We start from the raw sequence: 11,219 nt of genomic DNA, 5'->3' as shown, positions 1-11,219 counted from the left end.
GTATGCTTAGACAGAGCGAGAACCTTAAGACAAACAGAAAAGACCACAGCTACGATTCCTGGGCTGGAGTTCATCCTCTTCTCTTTCTGCTCTACTGCTTTAACAGCAGCGACCCCCCTCCTCCCCTCCCTGCTCTCCTCTCCTCCACCCCCACAAGAGGTTGATGATGTGCAGGCTCCACAGAGCAGGACTTTCAAACAGTATCATTACCATTTCAAAGAGCCTGCTGCTGCCTTATGGACCTATAAGCTGTGGCATGTTGTAGGGAGCAGGCATTGTTTGCCACAAACTGCACGATCACTCTTATGTCTGTATCGATCTGACAGGCAGCTATTTTGTTATGCATTTGTATGTCTGCTGGTCGCGGATGTAAGAGGTTTGTGTTGTTTCAATTAGGGAACGGCATTGATGCTGTGTGTGTGTTGCAGCGTCCTGTGTGTGTCTGCGGTTGTTTCAGGGTATCCTGTGAGGCAGCACTGCCGCTTGTCAGTATTTCAAACGAAAGCCTGGTTTTGTTGCCATCAATTACACGGCAGATATAGAGCAGACCAAATGCAGGCCTCCGAGGATACATTTACAGTGGATATCAAACAGAGTCAAACACTTTGGATTACACAATTCACGTTCAATTATTTATTGCCAAAAAAGGGGGGTTGGGGCGGGGTGACACATCTCTCAACCCCCAGCTTGAGATTTTCTCCTTTAAACACTGCCTAACACACACACACACACACACACACACACAGACAGAGACTTAATCGCCCAGCGGTTCCTGCTGCAACATTAATGTCCTCATTTATCCTCTTATGCACAAATGTCAACCTTTGTCAGCCCGCATCCCGGCTTTCTCTCTCTCTCCATTCAGTTTCCCTCCACACCTTCACCAACTCCTTTCTCCCCTCTGAGTCCTCCTTTGTATTTTCTTCCATTCTTTTTTCATTCCCCCCACCACCCATCTATCATAGCCTTTCCCACTTCTGTCTGTATTCCTATCACTCCACTCTTTCACTCTGCTTTCCGCATCACTCTGTTTTCCAGCTCATTTCTTCTTCCCTCTCCTGCACCCTGCATGGATATTACACATTTCTCCTCCAAATCACCCTCTCCCCTTTTTTTTGTTTCATTCTCTTCTTCTTCTTCTCTCTGCTTGGGGATCCTCTGGTGACATCATCTCTCCTGTGGTTACCATGGTTTCAGGGAAAAAGGGACCATAATAACCGTTTTGATCACAGAGACGCCTCAGTGCTGTTATGACACACACACAAAATAATGAGCGGGACTCAAGACATTCCCGGGAGTGACTGTTTATTAAATGGTCCAGACATACTATGCGGTTTACATGTTTTTGTGTGTGTGTGTGTGTGTGTGTGCGTGTGTGTGTGTATGTGTGTGTCAGGCCAGTGTTAGCGAGGGTTCTGTGTGAATGAACATGTTGTCATCGTACAGGTCTTCTTCGAGCTCTGTTTCCTCCTCAGTGAAGTAAGTGGGGAATGGAGGGTTGAGCAGGGTGGAGTTCCTGTTCGGGAGGACAGTGTCCCGTACCTGGAACGCGCACACACACACACAAACTTTAGTTAGTACAGTACAGCTGTAAGGACACTTCTGTCTTTATTCTTTAACCATCGCCACTTGCAACCCAAAAAAAACAAAAAACAATTTCCCTACTGAGGTTCATAAAATGGTTCCCACTTACATGGAGACATTAGGACCCCACAGGATAGTAAATACATAACTCTCACACACACCCACACACCCACACACACATACACACAACACCCAAAGGCAATTTTCTATGTAACAAACATTAGCAACTTGCACAGGTTCCCTTTGGAGTAATATGTGAATTGATTGTGTGTGTGGGAGTGTGTAAGAGAGAAAGATAGCTGAGCTGGGTGAAACAAGATGCACATTTGTATTCATTATCGCTTGTCTGCAAAACAAATAATATCCGTGCACATGTGCGCACACGCACACACACACACGGCAAGCACAACATGCTGACTATGGAGATGGATGCTTTGGATATTATAAACATCATTAAGGTGCATGCTCACATTCGCACACACGCTCACACACACACGCTCACACACACACGCACGCACGCTCACACACATGCACGCACGCGCTCACACACACACACACACACACACACACACACACACACACACACAGCTGATACAGCATAGTATCAATGAAGATGGATCACGCTGTCTTGCAGGTGTTACTGTGTTTTACAGGTGCAAGGTCACTTGTCCCAGTCAGAACACTAAGCATTCTGTGAGTGTGAGGTTCACCTTCGACTTTCCACTTCACTCTCTTTCACTGTGTGTGTGTGTGTGTGTGTTTGTTTGTTGGTTTTACCTTGACTAAGCAGTTCCTGTGTCCAGGGACAGAGCCGCTAACATACAGCACATTATACTTGGTGTTCACCCTCCATATCTGAGACAGAGAGACAGGAGGTAGATGAAGGAATATCGAGTTGAAAATGCAATCAAGGACAAGACAAGTTCAACACTACGCCCATGGATGTGTGTGTACGTGAGACCTTGCGAGTGTAAGTGTGTGTACCTTCAGGCCATGAGCTGTGTCGTAGATGTTGCCCATCATGCCAGGCATCTTCTTTCCTTTGAAGACTTTGGCAGGATCCTAGACACAGAAGATGAAGAACACACACACTCACATAACTGGATTATGGAAATCCAACTGTTCATGTCTGGCATGGCTAAGAGCAAAGTCATACAGTGTGTGTGTGTGTGTGTGTATTTGTGTGTGTGCACAGATACATATGTGTGTGTGTGTGTGTGTCTCACCCCTCCAGGTCCAGAGGCCCCTGGTCTGCGATGTGTCTTGGTTTGGCCGTGGGTGGCTGGCTGACCTTTGAACCCCCATCGCTTCATAACACCCTGGAAACCCTTACCAATTCTACACACACACACACACACACAAACAAACAAACACACACATTTTCAAGTTAAATTTAAGCATGCTGACTTGAAAGCGAGGTTTTCACTTTCTTGCCAAAGTCAAAAATATTTGTATTTTCGAAAACTGATGCTGGAGATGAGAGTAGGCAAGAGAAATGAACGGGAGCCAAGAAGAAATAAGGCGTTAAGTTGGCAGACGGAGCTTACGTTTTGGCTGTGACGTCCACATACTGGCCTGGACGGAAATGTGCTGCGTACAGAGGAGTGCCTGCACACAGAACAACCAAGGTTACAATACAAAACTTTGCTCAGCAGGTTCTTATGGCCAGTTTAAGACATTACAATCCATCCTGTGACATGGACAGTGAAATATAAATGCAGTGAATGAAATGTTTTTTTTTGTTGTTTTTTTTTTAAATGCAAACAAATGCATGTGTGTATACCTGGCTTGATGATGGCGTTATCGGAGACTCTAAATGTGGTGATTTTCTGTTTTGGAGGCACTCCTGCATTCCTAAACATCTCCATTTCCTGCTCAGACCGCTGTCAGAGGGAGGGAGAGAGAGAGAGATAGAGAGGAGAGAGAGAGAAATGCAAGGATGGAGAAAAAGACAAAGAGAGAGGGGAAAGACGCAAACGAGTAATGAGCAGCAGTTGGACTTTGGCATTTTAAAATTAACCGTGGGCCTGCTATGACTGAGAGGGAGCCAAACACACACACACACACACACACATACACAGACACACACACACACGCACACACACACACACACATACTTGGCAGTGAGTGGCTCTGACATTTGCTTTCACTCGGCTCCTTCTCATCTCATCCCCTCCAGTCACTCTAAACTCTCTCTCTTCCTTCTGTTGACTGACAATCACCCTGCCAAAGCTCCTCACTCTGACAAACTCTGACTCGTGAGCCTGATGCAACCCAACTTCACTTTCCACCAGTGAAGCATCGGCATCAGGCATCTATCAAGACTCCTGCAAACGGCAAATAAATTAAACATCGATCTATTCAACTCGTCCTTCTTTCTTTTTGCTGATATAATGCTTAAAGGAAAATTCCACCCTCAGACTCTCTTACACTGTTAGATATCATCAATCTGATGTTCAGTACATTCCAGGAGTTATTTTATTCTGCTTCGTCTACTTCTACTTCAATTAATGATTTCCTACACTTCTCAGTATTACTTTCGACAACCCCCAGAGAATCAATGTGAACTGGCAGCATTCAGCAGTGGGTTTTACATGTAGGTGGAGAGAGTGATAGTGACAGCGACAGCATTGTAAGAGCAAGAGCAAAACTTTTTCCAGTTGAGAAGAAATGCCTTTTGCCTAAAAAATGTCTTTTGGCTACATTGCATTCAGGTCTATTGAGACTACTGTCGGTGGAGAAATTGGTGTCTCTGTCTCTTCTTCAATGTATTTTTCCCTGTACGGTTGTTGAATGTCAGCGCAAAATGGTGATTCTAGAAAGGAGCCCTTACTTTTTGATTCTGAGTCGCTGACATCAAAACCCGACGTTTACCCTTGATGTTTTAGATAACTGAAACATTTTCAGCTTAAACTTCATTGTAGCTGTATTGGAAATACGTGGCGTAACGTGGTGTCTAAGTTTGGGCAATAGACCTTGTACGTCGAATCTTCATATTCATAGTATTCTGTTACATCACCACACGGCCATCTTGGTAGTAAAGTAACAGGTGATTACAATCAAATGACAAACACAGCCAATGGGCTGTGTATTGTAAAGCGCCTTATTGGTATGAAATGCATGTGACATCATGGGGATACTATGAATATGATGTCAGCGCTGCCCAAATATGGATTTACGGTTCCACAGCTGTTTCTCTATGAGGAAAATTAATGGGGTTTTCACATAATCGTCCCTGTCACAGTCTACAGCAGGGTTTCCCAAACCTCTCCTCGAGTACCCCTTGTCCTGCATGTTTTAGATCTCTCCCTGCTCCAACACAGCTGATTTAAATGATCAGCTTGTTAACAAGCAGCTTCAGGGGTTGATAAAGAGTTCATCATTTGAATCAGCTGTGTTGGAGCAGGGAGAGATCTAAAACATGCAGGACAAGGGGTACTCGAGGAGAGGTTTGGGAAACCCTGGTCTATAGGATTTTCAAAGTTGGTACATTTTTACCTATGTATATTTATCTCTCTAATGGCACTGGGTCCTTTGATTTATGTAACCATTTCCAAATCTAAGCAGTATTTTTGCTAACAATAAGCTAAAGACTTATAATTTATGTCACCCGCTGGCAGCAGGCTTCTACTCTGAGTGTGCATTGCTTAGCAACCTTCACCGCGAAGTTGTACTCTGAGCATTTCACTACGATCTACAACTCCTCTAGTGTGTCAGAATGTTTGTTGGCTGATATCAAAGCTGACCCATCCTATAGGCAGATCAGGGGCTGCGCCTGATCAGAAAAATAAGCTTAAAAAATTGTGGAATGAAGCTGAATGAAGAGGATCTCTGTATAAACAAAGTGTGGCCATAAGAAATAGACTTGCCAAAAACAAAGCTGCATAGATCTAAAGAATCTAATGAATAAGTACAATATAAATGTATTTAGTCGTTGTACACGATTAAAATCATTCCATTGTTGTTTCGGTCCACAAAGGCCTTCATCAGATTCAAAAGAATATAATGGCTTACATTCTGATTAGCCTTCATGGCCCAAAACGTAAATGGAATGATTTCAACAAGCAGGCTAAATACATTTATTTAGTGGAGCAGAGCAGTCAACTGGCACAGCCGGGTCAAACTGTCAATCATCATGAAGCAACTTGCAGCAATCAAACGGCAAAACGTCCAAATGACACTACTGGTCAGGTGCCGATAAGAGAGAGGAAAAAGGAAAGAGGATGTGCAACCGTAAATAAGAGGCATGTTATTGTGTCAAGGAGGAATACAATGTATGTAAAAAGTTATATAGTCTTCTTATCATGACTGTCATCAAACTTCTCAGGACCTATCTACTGCTTAGATGTTGAGAGAGAGGGAGTCCCGCCACCAGATGACGCAAATGATATGCAGTGTTTAGCTTGTTGTTAGCAAAAATACTGCTTAGAGTTGAAAACAGTTGCATAAATCAACAGACCCAGTGCCATTGAAGAGATACACCATCAGACAACAAAATGGACCCAGAAATGCAAGGTACATCACCAATAGCTGTTTTAACAGTGGTAAAGTGTTTTAGGGTGAATGTTAAGTCACGAAAACATACACCAGGGTTTCCCCTACCACGGTCCAGGACAGGACAAGAGACACCAGGCTAACTGAACTCTAAAAGAGCATGTTGAAAATAATGTCTGCTCTCTCGTCTTATTGGTTTCTCAACATGACAGTTGTCAAAATCATTTGCACTTAGTATCCTCCAGGGGGCTCTGTTTTAAGTGCGTACATGAGCCACTTCTGCCCACAGTTTGTTCATCTTTTTCTGCTAGTAAAACAGTAATACCAAAAGACGTCCACAACTTCCTGGCACTTTAATTTCATCGTATTTAATTTAATATTTTTTCATGTGTAATTGTGCTGTCTCCTCAGCATAGTTTTGTGTGATAAATCTAGCTATAAATCCAGCAAAGCTCTCCCCTGCTGCACTTTGTTTGAAGCCTTGAATGGTAAACAAAAAAACTGAAGTGCTGAAAAACAAATTTGTCAACAATCTGCCACCAGTTTTGGTTGCAATCTCATGTCACGTCCATTTAGGAGGGTGTCCATGCCTCCTGCTGGGCCTGAAAACATTTCTATGGGAAACCCTGCACACTGCAGCTTTGTTGATGTAGATCTGTATTGATTAAAGTTTTTAGAACAGGAGACTCGAGAAGAAACCATCATCTTGTTGCTCATGGCTCTGGTGGTGCAACACTGCAGATGCCTTCTGAATTAACACATTTTGTATTAACATTTTCATAGTTTTACTTATCTAAAAGTCAACCCATGCAGAGTGTTTCCTGAAAGTCTGTCAAAGGAGCTACAGTAACAAGTATCAGCATTAAGTTCTGTTGCTCTTGTCAGTTGCCTGTTACCAGTATATTTTATTATTTCCCCTCAGTGCGTTTTGATGCTTCACTTCCCAGTCTAACATCTACTGGAAGAGATTGTTCCTAGAGAATAAAGTCTGACAAACTGAACCAAATGACAGCTCAACACAGAAACAAAGGGCGTGTGTTTTAACAGCAGTAGCCAGATATCTTCTGGGTAACATTAAAATAGGTCATCACAACCAATTTCACAGCTATGAGAAAATGTTATGCAAGCATCTTAAATAATAATTCTTACATAGAATGGTGATACGTTTTTCCCTCCTACCACCAGGGCGGCGGTGTGGCCATCAAATTCTTCTTTGGACAGATGCTTTATCACGTGGCAGTCCTGCACCTGGAGAAAAACAGAGTTTGGGTTAACAGTTAGGACGATGTTTTCTGCCAAGCTACAACATACAGAGATATGCAATTCTGTTATAGACCAAATCTAAAAAACAAGACCTTCCTGGATGGGGGTCCATGGGGCAAAATCTTTTCAGATCTTTTCAAACATGCTGGATTTCATTTGATTCACTTAAATGTGACGAAATTCAAATTTGAAACAACAGTATCATTAGACAAGAACACATATGCCTCTGCAGCAACTGATTTTAATTGTTCAGTAATTCAAAAATTCTTAAATTTGTTTTATTTATTTAATATTATTTATTTATTATTTAACATTCCTACTCCAACCTGGCAGAAGACTTGTGACTTTTGCATGTGCGACTGTTTGAACAAGTTGGTCAGTCAGTGAATGAGTTCACAATGAATCAGCTGCTGAATCAGATCAAACATTGGTTCATTCTGGACGCCAATATACAGAATCACTTGCTTGGTGTGAAAGACTCAACAAAGCAAATGCATCTCATATTAGTCTGAATAAAGCTTGTATGATCTGACTCATAACAGTTTGCCTGGCCATTCTCAAATGAATTGGAACTGAGTAAATCCCAAACACAGTTCTGCCTTGGGGTGAGCTGGTACTGCACAAATCTCACAATCTTGGGATGTGTGTGTATATCGTCCACACAATGAGAAATACTCTCCTTCGCTTTGTGCTTTAAAGATGAGAGCCAAATCCATCATATCATTGAAAACAGTATTCAGCTGATCCCTTTTATTAGACTATGGGATATTTGGCTACAATTAGTAAGACATTACACCATTTGTCCACCATTACTTTTCTATTGCACACCCAAAATTGGCAATTGCATCCTCTCTTAACTATCTTTAAACACTGTGATAACTAAATTGCCTTGCGATTCTGTGCGAATGAACAGGGAAACTAAATAGCATTGATATCCAATGTTCTTATTCTTTTCTAGTGGGAGTAGTGGGAATACTTCCACCCACAGAGAGTAAACTTGAATGCTATTTTTTCATTTAGTGTAGCTCAGAGCCTGCCTGCACCAACTGAAAGAGGTAAATGACTGTTATGGCAAAAATGAAATCGGCGGATGGGGATAATCATTGTTTTAGAATAATTTACATTCAATCTGATGTGTAGTGGGGGTGATGAGAGCTACAAAAAATCTTTTGACTGATAACTGCGATATTATTACTGAAATTAAAACAGGAATTCATTAAACTACTTAAAACATAATTATATTACTGTAATGAGTTAATACCCAACTATGATGATGAGGTTGGTTTTATTCTGATTGGAGCATCGTCTTTTTGAATCAAGAAATCATAGGTCATGTTTGCTGTTATTTGGTGAGTATGTCACACCCTATAATGAGCAGAGTGAACACAGAATGAATAGAGTGTCTCTTTGCATGCAAATTATTCACTGACCGATTAGTCATTAAGATGAAGCCTTGAGCAGAATACAGCGGAGATCAAATCCCTGCTGCTTCCTGATGGAGGCCTGGCTTGCTACGGTACACTAGAGCATTTCGAATGCAAGATCGAAGCCCGCAGGTAAAATTCAAAGCTGCTTGATATTTGCAATTCCTTTCCTGCACTACTCAGAACAATCCAATTTATTTGACTGCTGCTTTGACCTGTCACTTCATTATGAATGCCAAACACACACACACACACACACACACACACACACACACACACACACACACACACACACACACAATCCCTCCTGAGGACTGTCGTGATGCAGTGCCAACACACAACACAAAATGGGACTGGTGAGTTACCTGCAACATGGTCACTACATGTCTGTCTCCTGTTGTCGTCCAGACAGGAGCCATCCCCAACTTCACTGCTACCAGCCCAACTCTTCGACTACCTGGAAGCAAGACAGATGGAAAGACAGTTACAGCGAGACCAAACAGGAGGAGGACAAAGCTATGATGGACAACGCTTTCTCTCTAGCTCTCTCTCCCACATACACACACATATGAGGACACCTACCCTCTGTCCACTCCTGTCTCGGCCAGGGTTCGTCTTTGAGTGGGTTGAGCTTGTCAGCTGTCTGTCTATTGAATTCCTCCCCTAGGCTCTTCCTCATGTACTCCTGGTTGTCGTCTGTGAGGTGTTCATCAAACCACGTGGTCGTCTTCATTGTCCGGACACAACCCAGCGCCAGGATAGGACTGCAAGAGAAACATTTCATCAAGATTTCCACCACTTACATCCACAGCCAGGCCGGACACATGTACACAACTGAGCCCAACTGCTGGTTGAGCAGAGCGATTTATTGTAGTGTTTTATGCCCTTTTGTCATTTGAGTCTGTGCATGGGTCTGCAGGTGACTATCAAAACATAACACTATCTAAGCTGCCATTGGTATTGTGCAGTGGGACATCGGTTCTTGTTCCCAACAGTCTCTACGTTTTAATTATCAGACATTAGACGAAGAAACAAACAATAATACATACATTTCCAATGTTTTCCTTACAATGAAAAGAGAGGACACGTTTCAGATATCACAGCAAACTATTTAAAGGTCAAAAAATATACCACAAATAAATCTACTAACGCTATAGGATATAAGAAACAGCAGAATGTACGATAAGGTCACTATCTGAAAATAAACGACTCCAGCAAGGACCTTACTAAATTATCAGTTGTAAAACCGTACACTGCTACACTGTCCTACAGTAAGTTACATGCTGCAGTTAGCTTCAGTTAGGCCAGTATATCCAGACAGTTAGCATTAGCCACCTTTCAGCTGCTGCTCCGGGTCGGAGAGAAATCAGTCTGGTTCCCCGCTGAAGCAGAAGCCGGCAGCTCCACGACGCCATGACGCTTTTTGTCCACACACTTGTTCGTATATAAAAATAAATTATATGTTCTTCCTATGTACACTTGGGGTTTCGCATCATATGCAGACGCACGCCTTGATGTTTGTCCTGTTGGGAAATGTCACCCTGGATACTTCCGGTACGTGATGAAAATAGTTCCGGCGCACGGAGGCTGATGACAAAGGTTCCGCACGATCACCAGTTAGATTTTGTAGTACTGAGGAGGCACACGTTACTGTAACCTATTAATAATTATACGAATATACATATAAACCTCATATTTAATTATATTTATATACACCATAATGATATGGGGTTGTTGATGTCAAAACTTAATTTGCCATTCTGGCTGCTAAAGTGAAACAGGCTGCAGAGATTTGGGAGTCCTTTTTGATTGGGCCTAAATAATTAGAATATATATCCCATATGAAACAGTTTACTTTTATGCTTGACTTTGTCATTTCATGGGATAAAACTTTGTAGCTTCACAGAGTGACGTTTGATTTTAGCTTTACTTTTGTATTCTCCAAGGACTTATCTGAGTTGTACAACAGTGGGTGGAATTCACAAAGCAGCCCACCTGGACCGAACTGGACTGAAGGCCATCACAACATTGTGGTGTAAAATACTGTGGGTATTTAGACCAACAGCAGGTTAAACTGCTGGAGAACAGAACAGAACAGAACAGAAATGAACAGAACAGAACAGAACAGAAATGAACAGAACAGAAATGAACAGAACAGAACAGAACAGAAATGAACAGAACAGAACAGAAATGGACAGAACAGAACAGAACAGAACAGAACAGAAATGAACAGAACAGAACAGAACAGAAATGAACAGAACAGAACAGAACAGAAATGAACAGAACAGAACAGAATAGAATAGTTAGAATAGATCGGAACGGAACAGAACAAACGGAACGGAAGAGAATAGAATAGAATGTATGATTCATGTCCACATTAACACTATTATTATTATTATTATTATTATTATTATTATTATTATTATTATTACCATCACTGTTATTATAATTATA

The 11,219-nt window shown here is 42.0% G+C and overlaps 1 protein-coding gene across 1 annotated transcript; it reads right to left on the bottom strand.

Annotated features, from left to right (window-relative positions):
• Positions 1-1,269: 1,269 nt before the first annotated feature.
• Positions 1,270-10,295, bottom strand: mrpl3 (mitochondrial ribosomal protein L3). The gene is made up of 10 exons (XM_071517379.1): positions 10,101-10,295; positions 9,348-9,529; positions 9,131-9,222; positions 7,228-7,326; positions 3,368-3,467; positions 3,132-3,192; positions 2,811-2,922; positions 2,569-2,646; positions 2,362-2,439; positions 1,270-1,542 (listed from the first exon to the last, which is right to left on the bottom strand). Exons 1-10 carry the CDS (start codon positions 10,178-10,180, stop codon positions 1,393-1,395), a joined length of 1,032 nt encoding a protein of 343 aa, XP_071373480.1. The 5' UTR covers positions 10,181-10,295; the 3' UTR covers positions 1,270-1,392.
• Between the last annotated feature and the right edge of the window lie 924 nt (positions 10,296-11,219).

Source organism: Centroberyx affinis, unplaced genomic scaffold (genome assembly GCF_046629955.1).
Source record: "Centroberyx affinis isolate AG114_WGS23_722 - 3 ecotype Tasmania unplaced genomic scaffold, CSIRO-AGI_Caff_v1 ptg000487l_1, whole genome shotgun sequence".
In the NCBI taxonomy this organism is placed as follows: domain Eukaryota; kingdom Metazoa; phylum Chordata; class Actinopteri; order Beryciformes; family Berycidae; genus Centroberyx; species Centroberyx affinis.
Note: the sequence above shows the minus strand (reverse complement) of the source record. Positions and strands in the feature narration are given on the sequence as shown.

What these genes read in the sequence shown, in the direction of transcription:
- mrpl3 (XM_071517379.1), bottom strand. Translation starts at nt 10,180, where the DNA reads ATGGCGTCGTGGAGCTGCCGGCTTCTGCTTCAGCGGGGAACCAGACTG. An exon ending in GAGACAGGAGTGGACAGAGG is followed by an intron (nt 9,223 to 9,347) that starts GTAGGTGTCCTC and finishes TCTTGCTTCCAG; the next exon opens with GTAGTCGAAGAGTTGGGCTG. An exon ending in ACACAGCTCATGGCCTGAAG is followed by an intron (nt 2,440 to 2,568) that starts GTACACACACTT and finishes TCTCTGTCTCAG; the next exon opens with ATATGGAGGGTGAACACCAA.